The sequence below is a fragment of the Myotis nattereri genome (assembly GCF_964212035.1).
Source record: "Myotis nattereri genome assembly, chromosome: 4".
NCBI classification, from domain to species: Eukaryota; Metazoa; Chordata; class Mammalia; order Chiroptera; family Vespertilionidae; genus Myotis; species Myotis nattereri.
Window position 1 is genome coordinate 54,438,656 of NC_138079.1, and position 21,941 is coordinate 54,460,596.

The 21,941-nt window shown below is 40.8% G+C and overlaps 1 protein-coding gene across 1 annotated transcript in view; it reads left to right on the forward strand.

Moving 5' to 3' along the window:
* RHOBTB3 (Rho related BTB domain containing 3) overlaps positions 1 to 21,941 on the forward strand; it is a 51,115-nt gene that overhangs the window by 7,158 nt on the left and 22,016 nt on the right. The window contains exons 4-7 of the mRNA XM_081089057.1: positions 6,607 to 6,761; positions 9,776 to 9,887; positions 12,436 to 12,801; positions 20,403 to 20,515. Coding sequence (XP_080945183.1) covers positions 6,607 to 6,761; positions 9,776 to 9,887; positions 12,436 to 12,801; positions 20,403 to 20,515 — 746 coding nt within the window. The remainder of the gene's footprint in view (positions 1 to 6,606; positions 6,762 to 9,775; positions 9,888 to 12,435; positions 12,802 to 20,402; positions 20,516 to 21,941) is intronic.

A 21,941-nucleotide genomic window follows, 5' to 3' on the forward strand; every position in this document is an offset into this window, starting at 1 on the left:
CCCCTCTATTTCTCTATTTTTCTGCTTACTGCTGGCCATGATTCTTGAAAATATCTTCCCATTCATTCTTCAGTGCGCTACAGTCTAATTTTGACATTTATAATTACATTGAGTTTGTTCTTACTCAGGGTTGCCAGGTTATATGCTTATTGCCAAATGTAATACATTTCAATAATAATTCGCTCTTTGAAATTATTCAAACACACCTCTTCCTTTTGTTAATAAAGTTATTTATACTTTAGTAATTATTCTAGTTCTATCTTCTTTACTGCCCCCCCCCGCCACTCCTCCCCTCCCCCCTGGCCACTCCCCCCCCGCCCCCCCCAACATATAGCAACACATCCTGTAGCTGCTGCCCAGAGTTCCATCTGTTGATTTCACCTTTTCCTGCTCTTTACTCTGACCAGGAACCCGCTCATCCCTTGCCCCAGCTTGTCCTGTATCAACACTGATGATTACCCAGTCTCTTTCTCTGGCTCCAGTCTCCCTCATGACCCATAGCTCCAAACATCTTCCTCACTCTACCGAATTCCCTGTCTCGGTGAATAATTTCAAATCTATACATTCATCCAAACTAGAATCATCCAATCCCGCTTTCTCTCCCATCCCCTATATCCAGTTGACTGAGGAGCTCTAGATTTTACATTTTAAACGGATCTCAAACTCATGTTCTCCATATTCACTGAATTTCAGATCCTAGTCATTTAATTTTCTGTCATAGCGGCCTTCTTTTTGATCTCCTAAAGGGGCAGTTTCAGAGTTTGTAGGACCTGAAACTTACACAATTTTAGAGGTTCTTTGTAAGGAAACAGAAAAACAACTACAAAATCACAGATACATATATGTACACAAGTGTGAATATTTATGAAAGAGAAAAGCAACAGCAGATTGCAAATCTTAAACAGCTGTCAAATACCACAAAATATTTAATCAATGTTTCTATTATTTAACAGCTTGACACTTCTTTAACTTTTCTTATATTTTGGGGGCTACATAGTCTTTGATAACCTCTTTATATGATAACCACTTTTTAGTGTTTTCTATAGAGAGAAGAAATTGATAGTCAGTTTTTCTTCCAGTATATTTCTTCACTGTCCACAGTGGTGCTGGGCACTATAGTTTGTGTTGTGTTCGCCTTTTAGCTTGGCATCTTTGTGTCATGGCATCAAATCAATCAGCACAGTGGGTGGCAGGAACGTTCCTGGGCCTCTTCAAGCCAGCTCTAATTAATTTTTGAGTTCTTCCTTATTTTCTGGCACAAGGTGTCCCGGGATCACCTTACACGTTGCTTGCACCAGGCCTGGAGTCAGTTCTTTCTTCCAGGAGCCCTGGTTCCTGATAATGAGTAATGATATTTGGAAACCAAGATCAGGGCTCTGGGGTGTTCATTACTCTAGGTGTCAGGGCTTCTAGGCATATATATTTTAAATCATTGATACCCTTATTCTAATCCGATATTTTAATCTTATTTCCATAATTTTCTATTGTAAAGTTGTGCCTAAAATACAAGATAAGTGTATCCTCTGTGTCATATGCCCATCACATGTGAAGAACCTAATGTCTTTCTTAGGTCTGGGAAGGTCCAGCTTCCTGACTTCTTCAGATAGCACCTTCCCTTCATTTTCTCTGTTCTTTCCTTTTGGGACTCTTAGGAGACTGATGTTGAAACTTCGGGCTCTTGCCTCCATTTCTCTTATCTTTTTTATTTCCTATCCCTTATTTCTCCCTGTCACATTATGGGAGAATTCTTGGTCTTTTTTCTTTTTTCTTCCCCAACTCACAAATTAGTTCTTCTGGGTCTATTCTGCTGTTTTGCTTTTTTAAAAATTTCAACAATTTTTCATATCCAAGATCTCTAATTGGTTCTCTTTCATAATTTCTTATTCCTGTTTTAAGGGTATTACTACTTAAAAAACAACAACAACAAAAACCTTTCTCAATTGATTATACTTATTTTAAGATTCTGTCTTGATTACTCTATCAAGTTTGGTTTTGAGTGGGGGGCATTTTATAAGTCTTTCCATTTGATGAGATTTTATTTCATGGTATGGATGCTTCTCAAATGTTTGATAGTTCTTAATTTGCTTGCATTTGCAGTTTAAATTCCCTGTTGATGTCTTTCTCCTCCTCTGCCCATCTGTTCTCTGGGGTAGGTGTGGGAGTGGAAGTACACACAGGATCTGCAGGCCTAGCAGCTTTCACTAGGATACTCGGCTGATCTCCACTGGGTCGCCCTTGGGACTCCCTCCCTCCCCAGTCATTGAGCAGGGAGGATTCTTGATGTTGACACAGTGCAGAACTTCATGACCCACCAGTACTCCGAGCTTCAGCTTTCCCCTTGGGTCCTGTGTCATCAGCCTTTGGCCTCTCATGCACTCCAGTTTCTGGGCGAGAATCTCTCCTCTGCATTTTGTGTTGCTGTATATACATATCTCCCTTCTTCCCTCCCTTCCTTCCTCCCCCATCCCTCCCTTTCTTCCTTCCTCCCTCGTTCTTCTTACCCACTCCTTCTCTTTATCATTTTGTGATTCAGCAGGGAGAAGAGATTGCAGTGTGGGCTTAGCTTGTCATCTTGAAACTGGAAGTGAATGTGTTCTATTTTTTCTCCCACGTCCAGGCCTTTGTGAATGCCACATCCTCTGATTGGAGTGCCCCTCTGCATACCTCCATCCTACCTGCATAGCAAATTCATGTTTATCTTTTAAATTAGTGCCTCTTCTATGCAGCCTTCCATAATCCCTCAGGCAGAGTTCATTTAATTCAATTTCCATGGTGAATTTGTTTACCTTTATTTTGGTACTTACATTATAATTGTTTGCAGTCATGTCTATAGTGGCTCAGTTGATTATGAATTTCTTTTATCTGTGTGTCCTTGTATCCCTAGTATTTGATGTGGTAGGTGCTTAATACGTATTTGCTTAGGAATGCTTGAATCTTTTTATGAACGATAATAATACATGAGTGAAAAAAATAAATTTCACTGACAAAATGAAATTAACTTACCATATAAGATTTGATCACAACGTAATTACAAAGCTAAATTTGTCTGTTCAACTCAAGGACATTGTCTCCCCTCCCCCGGCCAATCCCTTGTAATCCATGAAACTCCTGGTAACTCCTCTCTTGGTCTCTTTTTAGAATTACTTTAGCAAATACAATCAATCTCATCTCTTTCCTTTGTTACACATGTTTTGACAAGCTTGACTGTGTATATCGTCTTCATTGTTCTTGGCTCTGAATACATTTTTGGCTTTTACTAAATATTGAATTAGTCTTTAAAGTAGGAAAAAGATCTTCCAAACATGCCTGGGGTGTATTCATAGCCTTCAGCTCCTGAAAATGGCATCCTATCTTCTTTCTGAAGCTCTGATATAGCCTAGTAGTACATTGCCATGTACTAGAATTCTTACAAGGATTTTTTTTAAAAATATGTTTTTATTGATTTTAGCAAGAGGAAGGGAAAGGGAGAGAGAGAAAAAACATTGATGTGAGGGAAACGTAGATTGGCTGCCTCCTGTATGCCTCCTACTGGGGATTGAGATCGCAAACCGGGCAGGTGCCCTGACTGGGTATCCGACCAGTGACCTCTCGGTGTGTGGGACGACGCTCAACCAACTGAGCCACACTGGTCAGGACATTACAAGGGTTTCTAGAAGTTTCAAGCATTGGCAACATTGTAAGAATCACCCTAAAGATTCACAAAGCTCCTCTTTGAAAGCGATGCCTTTCATTTGAATTCCAGAGTTACATTGTGTTTGCTTTAAAATAATGGACATTTAGTGATAACTAAAAAGATAACATAGAAGAAAACAAACTACAATGTTAACTGGAAGCATAACACTCTATTCACAAAGTCCCTTTGAGCCTGAGGTAGGCTCGTGGGAGTAAGCTCCTGAAGAAGGCTCCACAGTTTAAAATTATTTTGGGTCCTCCGATTATTTCTGATGAAATGCTCAATGAAGGCTTATTTAATCCATAAATGTTTTGTTGATTCTCCTATCTAACACATAATGCCTAGACATTTTTCCTTTTGTGTGTGTGTGAGCAAAAAGAAATATCTTTTGTGACTAAGAGGCTATATAAGAATCTATAATAATCTATAATAATAAAAGCATAATATGCTAATTAGACCGGATGGCTAAACAGCAGAACAACCTTCTGGATGACCTTCCAGATGAAGCCAGGGCTGCAAGGGCCAAGCCCCTTGCACAAATTTCGTGCATTGGGCCTCTAGTTAGATATAAGGAGGAGCTTTTTAGTGTCACTAAGATATGTATGGCTGCTCACACATAAACCCTACTGAGCTGGATTAAACCTGAAATTAGTTATATTTTCCTTCAAATCAGATAATTTGTTAAAAAGTATTTTAAATTATGTTCACTTAATTTTCACTTGAAAACTACTGACTTTGCTTTATTTTTGTGTAGAAATAAAGTTTAATGCCTGCCCACCCCATTCCATCGACATAAGAAGAGCTTTGTAGGCATAAGAAACCTTCTGTTTTCAGAAAATTAAAGGCGCTGTTTATGAACGATTTGTAAAGAATGTGAAATACCAATGTTTTTCAAAGTAGGCTAAATTCTGTGTGAAAACTTTATCTACTTCAAACCTAAAATGATCTTGGAAAAAGTAAATGCAGAAACTCAGAGTAGAACTTATACCATAATTTAGAGAATCCAAATTTAACTGTTAAATCACCATATGTTTGGAATCTGTAATTCTTTTTTTTTTTTAAATATATTTTTATTGATTTTTTACAGAGAGGAAGGGAGAGAGATAGAGAGTTAGAAACATCGGTGAGAGAGAAACATCGATCAGCTGCCTCCTGCACATCTCCCACTGGGGATGTGCCCGCAATCCAGGTACATGCCCTTGACCGGAATCGAACCTGGGACCTTTCAGTCCGCAAGCCGACGCTCCATCCACTGAGCCAAACCGGTTTCGGCGGAATCTATAATTCTTTATTCAAACTAAATTTTCAGCTCATTTTTTGATTTCCCTTTATTTACCAGATGGAGCAAGTATCACTTTTTTATTGTTCCTCCATTTCTACTGCAAGGAGACGTGGACAAGCCACCTAGCCTCTATGAGCCTAGTTTCCTCTATAAAATGAGGCTGTGAGTATGTACACGGCCTCTGAGCTCTAAAATGCTTTCAGTGAAGCTAAAATTCCTCTCGTGTGTGCACACACGCATAATTACATACATAGTATGCACGTGCACTAAATATCCTTAGAATACACCTATGTATACACGTGTGTGCTCTGTCAGCATGCAGCTCCTTGGTAGAAAATTTGCTGTGTAGGCTGCGGGGAGTTTCCCAAATGCCCTGTCAAGGCCACTGTTCTTACTCCCCCGTTACTGGGCTCATTGGCTGCTGATGCCACATAGCTGAGTCCCTTTCAGGCATTGCCCTCTGCCTGTGGAGGCTCCTTCCCAAGGTTATGGCTCCTGCACGCAGCGGTCCTCCTCTGAGTGCTGGTGGATTTAGGGTTACAAAGGTCCAGCTCCCTTCCCCCAAGGGGAACCATTCTAAGAGCCCGTTAAGCTCCAGAACACCCTGTACGATCAGCTGAGGTCTCCGTTGCAACTGTATTGCAGTTTGAAATTTTCCTCTGCCCAATCCTACTTCCTTCACTCCCAAGAAGAATTGTTCCCAAGATCACCCCCCAGCAAACCACCTGCACAGCAATTTCCATCTCAAAGTCGAAAGCCAACCTACAACAGCATGCATTTCTAGAAATAGATTTACCCTCTTTTGACTTGGCTGCCTTTGAACAGTGACATATCTCATGTTTTGGCATGAAACAAAATGAAGCCAGCTGACAAATGCGGAGTTGAACATACATTTTTAGCCTTATTAAGGAGTGTACTTCATAGTAGGTTTATTTGGCACCTTCCCAGTCATAGATTTATACATGTTACAAACATGGACCTCGGGACAGTACACATTTTGAGTAAATACTTTTTATTCTGTCAGTTTTTTTTTTTATTTTTTTCAACCTTGAAGAAAAAGATAGAGTGATTGAATTTGGTCTCTGCTTTAGAATTTAATAATTGAAATGCCTTGATGAATAAGAATATGAACTTTATATGAAATCTACAAAGAGGGGGCAGTTTTACAGTCTTGAAGATTCAGGTCAAATTGAGGATTCTATTAAATTAAAAGTGTAAGGTCTATTCAAACTTGATGAATATATTTAAAATGTAATACAAAAAGAGAGAACCCACTGTTTTCCATGTTTTCTATGGGCAACCAAGTTGTTAAATTTGTATTGATACTTAGAATGTCAAGGTTGCGTAAAAGAAAGTAGGCCAGCCATTACTGACTCATGGTACAGTTACTGTAATACTTGGTAATATCCATAAACCTATTTTTAAATTCTTCTATTTTCCAAAATACTGTTTATTCTTCTTGCAGTTAAAGCTTGTTTAGTTTAGGCACTTTTCATTGACACTCTTTATTCAGAGTCTTAGTGGATCATGGATGTACTAAATGCCCTTGAGCTGGTATGAGCGTTTAATTTGTTGTTTAATGTTCAGATCGCCTGTACATTTTACCCCATTTAAACTCAAAGCTCTTTGTTGCTCACATTCCTTTTCTCAGAAGAATTACCTTGCACATGCCCACTGTGCACCTCAGACAGAGGAAGCTGTGTCAGTACGACCGAAGGGATCCAACTTGCTAAAGAGCTAGGGGCCACCTACCTGGAGCTGCACAGCCTGGATGACTTCTACATCGGGAAGTATTTTGGAGGAGTGGTGAGTGGAAATTCCTGTTACACAAATGAACGGCATTTATCGGGAGTTTCTTTAGCTATTTTCCAGAACCTCAATTTGAACTTTAGTTTTAAAGGCATGATTAGTTTTAACCTTGAGAAATAATATGAGTGTAAGTAGAAAAAAAGGTTTTGTCAGAATACAATTGTAATTTTATTTTTCTCTCCGAACAAAACATCTCCTATTGTCTATGTGTGATGTTTTGGAATTTTCCATTGGGTGCTACTTGATTAAAATGTGTTTACTTACACAAACCCATGATGTCAGCTTTAATAGTCATCTTTAAATAGCTTAACCAGCCTGGCACCCTGAACCGGTGGGCCTGGGAAGTTCTCTTTCATTCGTCTACTTGAAAAGAATAGTTACCCTTCTCTCTGTGTATGTTTCAGCGAGACTCCATGCACTTCTGATCTTGGTGTAGCTCAAAACTGAGGAACTACTTACAGATCAGCTTCTCGATGGATGTGTGAGGAGCCAGGGTTAGTTGCTCAGTGGCAGTGACATTGATTGGCTCTGCAGGCACTTCAGAGGCCAGCTTCTAGCACACAGCGCCCAGCCTACCGACGAGGGCTGCAGGGAGCCTGGGGAGTGCTGTGGAGTTGTGTCATTTAAGTATTCACTGACTTGAGAATTAACTTTTCCAACCCTCTAGGAAGTGGCTTCTTTGAATAGACATATTTAGTCAACCTTGATAAGAGGTTTACACCAAGGAAATCCTGCATTAAGCAGTAGCACTTTGGACTTTACCCTCAGTACCCTAGCTCCTCATCAAGTACCCTTTCCAATATGTCAGAATATTCAATATGTAGATTTATGTTGAGACACTGAGGTTTCCACAGGTAACTATAGAAATTTCATTTGTTCTGGAGTCACTAAACTCCAGATAAGAACCAAAGCTAAAATAAGGACCAGATATAAATGGTTCTGATTTCTACCAAATATAATGGCTATTATTCATCCAGTAATATAAGAAACATCAATAATAAGCCGCTATGGGAGATACACTCACAATATTGATATCAATGACTGAGAAATTTTTATCTTATTTAATTATATTGATAAGCAATGTGTAGAAAGACCGGGAGGGGTGAAACCTAATTTTCCTGTCAAGCAGATATGATAGTGGCTTAAAAAAAATCTTAATTTGGTTTAATACCCTTACATTTTCCTGAAATACCTATGGAGTTGGTGGTGGGAGGGGGGGGAGATAGTTTCGTTTCATTTGTTGGGGAAGAGGGGCTGGTTCTCTTGGTGGGGATAGGGGGCTGGGGAGTACTCAGGCTTCCTGTTCCCCATTCAAGTTCCTGAACCTGGAACCCTCTCTTCCCACCTCCCAGCTTTCACTTTCTCTTCTTTCCCCTCTTGGCTCCTAATACCAGTGTTACAGCTAGGGCTGGAGGTATGAAGGGAATTGAAGATGTGGCCAAGGTTGGAAGAAAAACATGGCAGTTTCTTTTTTCCTTAACTCAATGTTTCCTTAACTCGTTTTTTCCTTAACTCAATGGGAATATGGAGATAAGATCGGAGTGCTCTCTTCTCAGACTCTGGAGAAGTAAAGTATAGCTGAGATCTTGAGTGTAAGAAATGAAGATATTTGTAAGAGTATGGATGGAGGTGATAATGTCAGAGTGAAAGGAGCATTTGAAATCCTGTGTTTGAGAGTCAGGGGTGAAGAGCTGTGCAGGATTACCTCAGATCAGGGCAAGGCAGGCCTGTGCCCTTGAGCTTCAGAGAGCCCCTGAGCCCTCCTCCAGTGCACCCTCCCCACAGGGCACGAGATGCTGGAGCCAAAGGGATGTGCCCTCTAGAGCTGGTAGCCCCTTCCAGACCCACAGCATCTAATATGGTAGCCGCAATAGCCACATGGGGCTAATTATATTTACATTAATTTAAAATTCTCAGTTCCTTGGGTGCACTTGCCTCATTCCAGGTGCACATTTTATAATAGCCACATGTGGCTGCTGTACTGATGAGCACAGATATTTCAGAATATTCTCATCAGCACAGAGCAGAGGGTGGTATTGACCATGCTCCAAAACCCAGGGCCCCAGAATTCTCTGGGTAGCTGGCCCAAGTCTGTTTCCCAGGCCTGCTCAGGACTCTTTCCGGGGTCCGTCCTCCTCCAGGTGGACTTCAGTGCTGGTGTGTGCACCCGTGGGCCTGAGAGGTGGCCGAGGGGGTATTGTGTAAGAGGATTGGGGAAGGGAGAGTGGAAGGAGCTCGGGTGTGTAGCTTGTGTGCATAAACCTCCCCGAGGCATGGGATGGAGCAGGGGCTGAGAAAAGAAGGGGTGATCTTAGGGCCCAGGAGTTAGGGCCCAACTCTCCCTGTGCTGCGTGAAACTCTGAGGACTCAGAATTCAAAGCCGAACCTGGCCTTCCAGGCTTTTATGGTGACATATTTGTCAAAGCAGGAGGATACAGTATTTTTACATAACAGTCCGTTTTCTTGATTTCTATAGTTTAAATTTTAGGTATGTGGTACAGAGACCTGCATTTGTACTTTTGCCCCAGACCTCACAATGTAAAGCATAAGCCTGGAGCTGTGTAAGTACATGTGGTTAAGATTTTAAATTTATAAAATAAAGAATGCATTTCTAAGTAATTTATTCAGGAAAAAGAGCACGTGAACTTCCCTAGCTAATATGAGCAAACGTGACATAGCATATCTCTTCCTGCCTTGACTATCTCTAATGTTAATGGCCATGGTTACCAGAGAGATGGTTATTGACACACACAGTTGTATTGCTAGGCTTCCTTGATTATTCAAGAGAATAAACAGTTCCTTCTTGAATGGATAGCTTATTTATGTTTAGACAAGGCACAATATGTTTTACCTGATACATTTAAAAAAATAATGTTTGAAAGTGTTTGCTAAAGCTCACATGTGGATGGTCTGGGCATGTAAAACATTTGGAAGTGTGATTTGGGTACAAATGATCATGTTACATACATAGTTTTATTGGATCTTTAATTAAAATTTGATTCATGTTTTAGTTGGAGTATTTTATGATTCAAGCCTTAAATCAGAAGACAAGTGAAAAAATGAAGAAAAGGAAAATGAGCAACTCATTTCATGGAATTAGACCACCCCAGCTTGAACAACCAGGTGCATTTATTAGCCAATGTCCAGATATTCTGTTGATAATTATTATAGATCATTTCACACATCTTAGAGCAATTGTTCTCAATTTGTTTCACTATGTTTAGGACTTACCTGGCATTCAGTAAAACTGGGATGAAGCCTATAATCTGCCTTTTAAATAAGATTCCCAGGTGATTTGGAAGCAGGTGTTACTTGGACCATATTTTGAGGACTACTGTCTTAAAACTTGAATTACAGATTCTTAAACATAGTGTGTGTTGCGGTTCTAGGTTGTAGTCTAATGAGAAATATACAACCAAATACAACGCATGAACCTTGATTAGCTACTGGCTCAATAAAAACATCTAAAAGATGTTCATGGTACAGTTGGGCAAAATTTTAATATGGACTGGAAATTAGATAATAATGGAATTATCATTAATTTTTTTACGTATGATAATGCCATTGTGGTTAATAGAGGAATGTCATTATTCTTAGGAAGTAAATGTGAAAGAAAGTATTTAAACCCAAAATATCCTGATGATTTCAACTTTGAAATGGGTCAGCAGTGTGAGAGTGTATGTGTGTATCTAGAGATAAGGCAAAAAATGACAAAATATTAATAATTGTGGACTTTAAGGGAAGGGTATATGTGTGCTCATTATATACTTAAACTTTTTTAAATGTTTGAAAATTTTCACAATAAAGGTTGAAAGAAAATAAAGTTAAAAAATTAGTAAAATTACATCAACTGTTACCAGAATTTTTGCATAATTTTGTGATAGATGTAGTAGGATATTATTGTATAAAAAGTAAGTACTTGATAAGTATTTGTTGAGTGAATGAATGTAAATTTAAAGTCAGGAAAATATAAATTAGTATGGGAAGTCAATTCCAGGTTTTAAAAACAAATATAGAGGTACTTACACCATAAATCAGATATTTTCAAACATTTTCATCTCCTGGCACACAGAAACTAATTACTAAAATTCTGCGACACACCAAAAATATATTTTTTGCTGATCTAACAAAAATAAAATAGGTGTAATTTTGAGCTGTTGTTGTGTTAGCTGCTGTCATTTTTTTGACAATCTAAGGAAAAAGAGGTCAGTGCCTGACTAAATAGTCACGTATTGCATGTTTTAAAAGTGCTTGGGGCACGCCGGTTGGAGATTGCTGCCATAAATGATACATACTTGGCTTTGAACTTTCTATTGTACAGGGAAAGGAGAGACATGGTCTATTATGTAGCAAACACGGAGGCCTTAGATCAGTGGTTCTCAGCCTTGGCTGCACACTAGAATCACCTGGGAATCTTTTTAAAATCCTGATTTCTGGGCCCCATCCTCCGGAAATTCTGTTTCTTTGTTATGGGGTGGGGCCACAATATTAGTAACAAAGAAACAGAATTTCCGGAGGATGAGGCCCAGAAATCAGGGTTTTAAAAAGATTCCCAGGTGACTCTAATGTGCAGCCAAGGTTGAGAACCACTGCCTTAGATACTTCTGGATGAGAAGATGGGTGGGGGGGTAGCCAAATAAATAATGCAGATAGATAATTTCTTAGTCCTCTTTAATCAAGAAGAAAAAGCACACAGATTCCTCAGAGAAAGCAAAGTCATGTTATTTTATAGAGTTTGTTCATTTTATAGAGTTTTGCTTTAGCATAAAACATTTTCATTGCCAAAAAAGTTTGAATTTCACTGACTCAGGTGATTGCAAATCCTCCAGGCTACCCTTCACAGATAACACTTCCTTCAGCTCAGCTGGGATAAAAGTTAGCAGAGCTTTACAATTAGGCCGATGATGAGAGCCTAGGGTGCAGACTCTGTGTGGATATTTGAATCGATTTAAGGCTAATCTATTTTTGTTAGTGATCAAACCAGGGAATGGAAAGTTGTTTCCTCTTTTGGAAATTAGGGAGCCTAGCCAACACGCAGATGTGCTGAGGGGGGAAAGTTGATTCTAGGGAAGCATATTGCTTTACTGGGAGGAACAGTATACTAATTTTAGGATCAACACAAAATGGTCAAGGTGGTTTTAAACAATGAAGCCCAAGACACTGAGCTCTGGCTTTGAGAAGTTGCAGTTTTAATGATTTATTTCCCCGTTTCTAGTCCCAGGAGGAAAATGACTTCCCATGTCATTTTTGAGACTTATTTAATAATGTGTTTGAATTTTTGGCAGGTGACAGTAAAGAATGATGACTGTCAGCATACTAAAATTCAGTACTGTATTTGGAGCAGTGTTTTATTTGGGGACACACAGATAATGAGAAATGTTATTTTATTGCTCCTTATGGCATTAATAGGTTTTTTGTTTGCACTATAAAAGTACAGCATTTTTGTGTCTGTGTTACGAAATTTTACAGCCCTTCGATAATTAATTTTATGTTTTTAATTAGGTTAAACTATGTAAAATTGCCATTTTTGTAGGTCAAAAGTGGCCAATATCGGCAATTTTGCATGATTCAGCCACATAATATTTAAAAAGATGTTTTGTTGTAAATCTGAAATGATTGGTCTGTCAACCTAGAGAGTAGTTTACTAGTTTCATTTTCTGTCTTAAAACAGAAAAAATGCCCGTCTTGAAGGCTGAAGCGTCGCATTACAACTCTGACCTGCATAACCTGCTGTTCTGCTGCCAGTGTGTGGATGTGGTGTTTTACAACCCAGACCTAAAGGAGGTGGTGGAGGCCCACAAGATCGTCCTCTGCGCCGTGAGCCACGTGTTCATGCTGCTTTTCAATGTGAAGAGTCCTGCTGACATCCAGGATTCCAGTATCATCCGCACGGCCCAGGATCTCTTTGCTATCAACCGGGAGGCTGTGTGTCCAGGTGCTAGCCAGGATTCTCCAGGCAACCCACCACTCCGAGTCATCGTTAAAGACGCCCTCTTCTGTTCGTGTTTGTCGGACATTCTGCGCTTCATTTATTCAGGTATCTTGTCCAGTGGTTCTGGTACGTTCTCTTAGGCTATTGAAATGAAGTATGCCAGTGGTTCTCAAGAGTTTTCACATTTATCGTCTTCCTGTCACTTGGAGTGGAGATCATACATGAAATAGTATTGGCTTTATGCACATGAATTGTTTCAAGCTTTCCATCTTCCTTACTGGTTTATTTGGCCTGGTTTTACATCCTCTTGTATAAAATATAATCTCTTTTCGTACTAAGCAAGAAATACCTCGTGTGAAAGTACAAGAAGTTATTGTCCAGTTTAACTTTAAAGAAATAAAATTGTCCAGGTGTTTATCAAAATAAGTGTCTGCATTTTAAAACCTTGCCATATGTTCCCCTTTCTGTTTGACACTTAGATTTGGGAAGGGAGTGAGGAGAGAAATTAGCAGGGTCATTGTATTCTGTTTAGGAATTGGAAATAGCACTATCAGGTAGTTTAGGCTGAGATCTGATCAGCTTTGGCTATGACTGTTTTATTTTTTATTTTTTTTATTTTTATTTTTGAATATATTTTATTGATTTTTTTACAGAGAGGAAGGGAGAGGGATAGAGAGTCAGAAACATTGATGAGAGAGAAACATCGACCAGCTGCCTCCTGCACACCCCCCACTGGGGATGTGCCTGCAACCAAGGTACATGCCCTTGACTGGAATCGAACCTGGGACCTTTCAGTCCGCAGGCCGACGCTCTATCCACTGAGCCAAACCGGTTACAGCTGGCTATGACTATTTTAGACTTTTTTTTTCTTACTGTGCTCTTACTCTTTTAGGACTTAGCTTATTCATTATTTTTCTCCTTATCTTTTTAAAAACCCAGTAGCAATTATATTTTAAAGAATAGAAGTTTTGCCACAGTCATTTTAGCAACTGAATTGAAGGTCTCACATCTAAGTGTCCCATGGAAAAGAACGAATGTAAAATGACTTTTAAAGCATCTAAATATATGTATTCTGAGCACTTCTTTCTTCTTTAATTTTTTTTCCCAGTTAGAATCATATGCTGATGAAATATTAGGTTAAGGTCACTCCTCTCAAATGTGTCTGGAGAAACATTTATAGTCCATTTTTAGACATCAGAATTGGGGACAGATAAGAAGTTTATAAAGGTTTGGAAATAGAGAAGGATCGTTTCCTATAGGTAAGAAAGTTTTGAGTAGCCTTCAGTTGAAATAATTGATGCTGAAAATAAGATTTTACTTTTTTCATTGTGGCTTTCTATATATATAAAAGCCTAAGTGACCATCACAACCGAACAGATGACCAAACAGGTTGCATGGGGTGAGTAGGCCAGCAGGGGGGTTAGTGAGGGACGACCAAACAACTGAACAGCAGGCTGCGTGAGGCGACCAGGCCAGCAGGGGCGATTGGTGAGGGGCGACCAAACGACTGAGCAGCAAGCTATGTGGGGCGAGCAGGCCCGCAGGGGGGACAGTTGGGGGTGACCAGGCCAGCAGGGGGGGCAGTTAGGGGCAATCAGTCAGGCAGGCAGGTGAGCAGTTAGGAGCCAGTGGTCCCTGATTGTGAGAGGGATGTCTGACTGCCAATTTAGGCCCAATCAGGCCTAAACCGGCAGTCAGACATCCCCCAAGGGGTCCTGGAATGGAGAGGGTGCAGGCTGGGTTGAGTGGACCCCCGCCCCTGTGCACAAATTTTGTGCACCAGGCCTCTAGTAGTTATATAATTTTCAATTAAAAATTAATGGTTATGGCCCTGGCCTGTATAGCTCAGTGGTTAGAGCATCCGTCTGGGTACCGAAGGGTTTCAGGTATGATTCCTGGTCAAGGGCACACACCTGGGTTGCGGGTTTGTGCCCTGCCCCTAGTCGGGGTGTGTGTGTGTGCAGGAGGCAACCAGTTGATGTGTCTCTCTCACATCAGTGTTTCTCTCTCTCTCTTTCTCTCTCCCTCCCTCTTCTCTCCCTACCCTCTCTCCTTCTCTTCCTCTCTCCCTACCTCTCACTCTCTCTGAAAAGGCAATGGAAAAAAAATATCCTCAGGTGAAGATTAACAAAAATGAATGAATGAATGAATGAATAGTTGTGAAAAGTACTTGCAGCATACAGATTTTAGTGGGTTAAAAATATATATGTATTGGAGTAGAATGTGGTGGTAGGTGTTAAATCCATTGTTCAGTGAATATTGACTTGGAAAAGGCATAAATAGTCACTCCGACAGGGCACACTAGCATGGTGCCTTTAGCAGGTTCTCTCATGGTGGCAGGTTCTCTGCTAGTGTTGGTGAAACTAATGAGTAGGCTCCAGTAGCAGGGAATCATATGATTAAACCAGACTAAAGACTTCATTTAGTTCTACGGATTTTTATGTTTAAACCTAGAATCTCACAGTGCATAATTTAAGACTAACTGTATAAGAACAAAATGTTTACATGTTAAAAAAAATTACTTTAATAATATATTTAGAAAACTATGAAGGAAGTGTTGACTGTCCCTTTCAATGATTTTACTGTTGTAATTATGAATTATTCAGCAAGTTTCCCACACACTGCATACTTTTGAAGGCACATGAACACTTTGAGGTCAGTTATATCCTCTAATATTGTAGCAGTAAAATTGCTAGCTGTCTCTCCAGTGGCAGACCTGCTTGTCTTCTCCTAGGGAGTGATTTTTTTAAATTGCAAAATTAATACATGCAGATAGGAAAGGGGTGGGAGGTGGGAGGTGGGGGGAGAAAGGAAAGAGAAAAGTACTCCTCATCCCCCAGTTCCTTCCCCAGAGTCAGTGACCTATTACCGGTTTTTCACATGTTCACCCTAATGCTGTTTGAAAGAAATTACATATTGGGAGATTTGCATTAATGAAAATGTTATCTTTGGTAACTGCTGTTTCCCAGGAACCACTGTGGCTGGAGCCAGAGTGGGAGGTGATGGCTGGAAGGAAATGAGGCTGGTCAGGCTGGTGTTTGCCGTTCTTACAAGCGGTTCTGGAGTTTTAAGCATGATCAGACTGGGCTTTAGAAAACTCATCTCTGGTGATGGAGGGAGGATTGAATAGAGCAGACAAGACAGGAGTCCAATCCCGAGGCCCCCTCACTCGCGATCCACCTCCAGAAGGCCAACATTCTGACAGCGGGGGATCGGGTTGCGGTTTGTCCATCATCTGGGCCAGTGCTTTTCAAACCTTAGAGTGCAAACAACATCTTGATAATGTTCAGGTTGTGACTCAGTGGACCCAGGGTGGGCACGCGAGTCTGCATTCCCAAGTCTCCCAGGTGGTGACTGACCACAGCGGTTGCAGCACCTCTTGGAAGAACTGGGTACTAGCCGGAACCAGGGGATAAGGACCGAGAATTCACCCCAGAGACCCGGGAGAAGAGCCCAGTTCTCACTTTTAGTGCCAAAATCAAAACGGGCTCAGCTGCAAGGCTGACTGATGCAGAACTGTTTGGAGCTGGGGCCCTCAGTGCCCTGGTGTAGTCCCTTCCTGAAGCTGGGGCGAGTGGATGCTTAGCTGTTGGGTGGAAACTAAGTGAGCCTGGGAATAGCGAGGAGAGGGCCTCGGGCCATGGGCCAGGAGAGCTTGCTGGTCTGCAGGCCCTTGACCAGTTCAGCGCCCTGGCTTCTTAGTCTGACACTGAGCTGTTGCATTTCTGCTCTGATCTCTCCTGTACGTCACAGCCCAGCAAGAGGTGGTGTCAGGTCTGAGCGGGGCCACAGGCCATTGACCTGGGGCTGTAGGGAGACCCTGATGCTTCAGAAGGTACCTGTGCCTTATTCTCTAATTATTTACAAAGTGTAACCTCAGACTCAAGCAAAAGTTATATTATCTGAGTTGTGTTTTAACAGATATTAAGGCTGTATTTCCATAGTAAAGACAATTTTTTAAAAATGCAGAAAATTTACTGAGAAAAAAAAATCAACCAGATTCCCATTATCAAATGCCTAGACATTTATTAATGTTTTGTTTTGACTTGGTTACTGTTTTATTTTACTATATTTTTCTATCAAACAAAAAATTTAAACCTACCTTTTTTTTTTTTAGAGACTTCGGTAAGGGGGCCAGGTTTGTGAACTGTAGTTTTGTGTTGTTGTTTTTTTCTTGTTTGTTAAACATTTAAAAACTTTTGAACAGAGCACAGGTTCTGAGACCCAGTTATGTAATGGTTTCCTCGCGGAAGCCTGCCCACAGTTACGTTAGTAGCTGTCTGTACTCCCGTTAGCTGGGTTGGCAAAGCGGAGGTAGAAGTCCGTGGCGTGGCACACTCGGGAGTATTTGCCCTGAGCAAACGTGGCTGAAAACCCATATAAAATCTCCCTCCTAGCTTTATTTTTAATGAACCAAATTACATAGACTGTCTTAATTTAAAAAAAATTAAGACCCCCCTTTTTTATCTTTAGGAATTCGAAATGTTGTATATAGAACAATTGGGCTCTATTTTAGGAAGGGCCTGTGTAATAGTCGGGTTAACACATTACACCTATGAGGTTTCAGTTTATTTTTCTATTCAAATTTCTGAGTAGATGCCGTAAAAGTACGTGTGTTCTGTAGATGTTAATTTTCCATTGGACAACAGCTAGCACTGCATGACGTGCCAGTACTTACTAGCACCAAAAAAGGAGTGATCTGAACAGTGAGGGCAGCAGTTTCCTGGTCTTCATGGAGCAATCCTTAAACGGCATACAACTGTAACATTCTTACAGTCTTACTGTGCCCCGTGGTAACAGTCTTTATGCTTGCAAATTCCTGAGTCACTGGATCTCAGATGCTATGAATTGAAATATTTGTAAGAGCCTCAAGAATTTGGCTTTGAACTCTTCCTGCCACAGATGGCCCTCAGAATTTCGCATCACTTATTGAGATGCCGGCAGGGTAAATGAATGTGTGGAAGCACATTTTCCTCTTCAGTTTGCATAGTGTTCTTCAGCGCTTGGAATTATTCTGCGGCACGCTCTTTTCTGCACTGCATAAAAATGCAGCTTCAGACACACAGGTATACCGTGCTCTCTAGGAGTCTAAGTAAAGTAAATAAATGCTCTGAGAAGTTAAGTAAAGAAAATTCCAGCCAGTTATGCAAGACAAGTAAGTTCTAGAGATCTGTGCATACAACATCATGTCCATTGTTAACAAGATTGTATTGAACACTTAAAATTCTGGGAAGGGTAAAGAGTTCATGTTAAATAGTTTTACCATAGTAAAAAAACAACAACAACAAAAACAAACAAATCCCAGTCTAAGGATTATTGCTTTATTAGGACCTTAAAGTGTCAAAGATGATTAGTTAGCATTTCTAATTATTAAAAGAGTGCCCTTATGAACTGGTCTTTGTTCTGGTGTAGGTTATTGGATCTTTCTGTGTCTGTTCTTAAACAGACCCGGGGCCTCTGGGGACTTACCTGCCACTGATCCCATCTATTTAGATTTGACGATTGCTTTCTTTCACATGATCTTCCGACTAGAGATATTGTGTAGGTGTTCTTCAGTTAATATAATTTTACTTTTAAGAGACAGTGTCTGTGCTCTCCTTTAATAGCATGAGTGTAAACAATCACAAGTTCCTGCACTTACTCTTTGCTGCATACCACTAACCCTGGGTTTGGTCATGGGTGGAATGCCTAAGGGAAGTACACATCAGATTAAACGGGGAGCACCAGAAATTTTAATTCAGTTGGTCTGAGGCTGAGACCTTCTACAATAGTATTTTATAAATGATCTGATTTATAAAAGACACATGATTGGTTGCCTCCCACATGCGCCCCTACTAGGAACTGGGGAACCTGCAACCGAGGTACGTGCCCTTGACCAGGAATCAAACCTGGGAGCCTTCGGGCCACGCTGACGCTCTAACCACTGAGCAAAACTGACCAGGGGTTTGTAAATGTAACGCATAGAAAGACTTGAGAATCGCTGGCATAGAATAATTTTTATTGGGCTGGCGTCCCTTGGCTGCTTCTACTTCTGACATTTTATGTAGACTTTAATGTCTGTCTGTGCATGTGCAATTTCTGGAGACAATGCAAAGAATTTATCAGATTGTGAAAAGAGTATGTGTGACCTTGAAGTTAAAAATCATTAGTGCAGGAAGAGGAAAACAAAAACTATAGATTGGTTCTGGACTGCACACCTTTGGGAATTTGAGGTGGAAGGGGAGCTAACAGTGAAGTCAGAAAAAGAGCAATTTAAGGTAGGAAGTAGCATGGCGTGCTGGCCAGCTGGCACCGGCTTGTGAGAACTGATGGTGTTTATTCCTAATTCTGTGTTCTAGGTGTCACGTTGGTAGCTGGAATATGGCCTTGGTGAGAGTATTTTCACCCAGAAATAGCACACACCTCAAATCAGGGCTACCCTTCCCTTGCCCCATCCCACCAAGGTACACTGTAGTCATCATAAAGGTAGGGGAGGAGAAGTTTAAAGATACGCTAGAGTACCAAGTGCTGCAGGGCTCTGCTGTCCGAGGCCCGAGAGCGGCTGGACTCTCAATCTGGCTCTTCAGATTAGCTTTGGATCTCGTTGGGACACACTGGCTGCAATTGTCTGACCTCATGGTTCTACACGTTTGTCATGTGCCCTCCGCAGTCCCCAATATCTATGAAGGCACCTGGCAAAGTTCTGGATACATAAAGGGAACCTTCGGAAGAGATAGATTGAGAGCATATGGAATAGGACCCCAAGTTACTTGCGTAGTCACACCAGTAATTTATGGCAGAGATAGAACTAGAAACTGGGTCCCCTGACTATGCCACCTCCCACACCACTTTTTAAATTCCATTTTTAGGAGGTAGGACTTCCTATAAACCATGGAGTGGATGAGGATAATCTCCCAGAATATCATGGTCAGAATTGAGACATATCAGCTTTGAGTCATGGGACAGATGGGATGGGAAAGGCCACTAGGGAGCAGGAAGGCTGCTCTAGGCCAGCTGAGAGGAGTGCTTGGGGACAAGGTGAACTCACGCTGACCGTACAGTAGGACTTCCTCAAAACACTGAGGGGCAAGGGCTGACAGAGTGTGCGACAGAAGTGAAGCGAGCCCAGGAAGAGAGGACTTGGAAGAGAACTGAGGACAGAGGAGTGAGGGACCAGGTGGGGCGATTTTGCTCCAATGCCACGGTCCTGTGGCTCCTCGGAAAATCATCTAGCTCACCCTCTTCTGGTTGGTCTGTAGAGGTGGCTGTGGAACATACCTTAATGGGACCCTGACATGCGTGAGACCTGAGTGCACTCTACCTGGTGACGGTCACTGCTCTCCATGATCCTATGAGTTATTCAACCTTAGGAAAGACCAGGCCGGCCTCCTTGCCAGGGCAAGTAAATAATTTGGGTGTTGGACCACTTGTGATGGTAACTCATCTTCTGGCCATTGTTGCCATCACCAGCTGACTACTGACTAGAGAAACGTGTCAGCTTTCCGAGGAGGAAGACTAGGTTTTGAATAATTAAGGGGAAGGCAAACTGACTTTTTTTTTTTTTTTAATGTGAGAGTTGTTTCAATGTTTTGGTGTAATTACAAGGATATATATTTGGTAAAGGAAAATTAGAATACTAAAAAGAGGGAACATTGATATCTAATAAGATATTTATTTTTCTTCCCGCTTTAACAGAAAAAGTCAATATGCATGTTTATTTGTTACAGGTGCTTTCCAATGGGAAGAATTGGAAGAAGATATCAGGAAGAAGTTGAAGGATTCTGGGGATGTTTCAAATGTAATTGAGAAAGTTAAATGCATTTTGAAAACACCGGGAAAGGTAAGTTCGTTTTTTGTAAGTTTATTTTTACTTTCTCTGAATTGTAAGTGATATACTATAATGAACATGATACTGAGTCATGAAAAGACACAATCATTTACAAATGATTTCCTTAAGTATATTTTTGCCTTTTAAGTATTTTAAATGTAAACATATTATTTCTCACCGTCTCACATTTTAATTCATGTAAGAATTAAAGTATGTGCAAGTCATTGCTTGAAAATGCTGACTTGTGGATTCCAGCCTCTGAAACATTCCCCCGATGCTCCGGAATGTTCAGGAACAAGGCCGTTGCTGTGTGGCCCTTCCTCAAGAGTTCTGAGAAATCTCTTTGAGCAAGTGAACAGTTAAAGGTTTATTTTTCATCTAATACAGGTTCAAAAGTATAAGTTAGATTCAAAGGTTATAAAAATGCAGACTTTCTGTATGGCCAGATGCTGTGCACGTTCAACCTCTAGTCATCCAGACTGTGCAGAGTCTGCAAGGCGTTAAAAGTAAATTTGTTATATTTTAGAACAACTGCGTTACACAATTTAGCTGGCGTATTCTTATTTCAGATTCTGTGATAAACAAATTGGCTATAGTAGATAAAAAGGTAAGTTATGTGCAGTGCCTAGCAGAATATAGGTTTATATTAAATGTAAGAACCGTTATTAATTTTTTATACAGATGACTTTGTCAGTTCTACAATCTAAGTTATTAACATTTTTTAATCCCCCACCAAGGATGTGTTTTTAATGCTTTTGTAGAAATGTGCACATAAACCTGCATTCACTTTTCAAAAGTTTTTCTAGGTTATCTAGTTTATGGACCCTTGAAAATGTACATCCAAACTTCTGCCCTCTCATCCAAGGCCTGGGTGGCAAAGGGATCTTCATGGTACACACACTCATACCCTTTATATATGAGGGGCTAGGACAGAAGTGTTGTTGTTGGCTCTAAGCCAAGCCTCCCTTGGGTTTGTGTCTGAGCACAGTCATTCCTTTAAAGTACTAAGAATAAAATGAATTCTTGTTGGGGAAAGGGAGGCTGAGGCTCTATGAGTCTGTGATTTTGAACTAAATCCCCTCATTGGCCTGGGAGGAAAGAAGAGGTCTTCTGTGCTTTCTTCCTGTGCTTTCCAGGGGTAAGGGTCTCTCATTCTCTGAGAATGACAGAGGGATTGGGAGTCAGGAAAGGTACATTTAAATTGTGCTGCCACAAATGATCTCTCTGGCTTTGTGCAAGTCTTCTCAGGGCTCCCTATAAAATGAGAGGTAAGCGGGTGGTTTCTGGGGACCTGCTAGCTCCCCAGTTCTGTGATGCTTGCACTGTTGCTCTCTTTCATGTGTAACACTCACCTAAAGGCTCTCCATCAGCCCCTTCAGTGTGTGTGAAGGTGCATTGTGTACAGAATGAGCACGCTCTCTGTGGGACCAGCATTGGT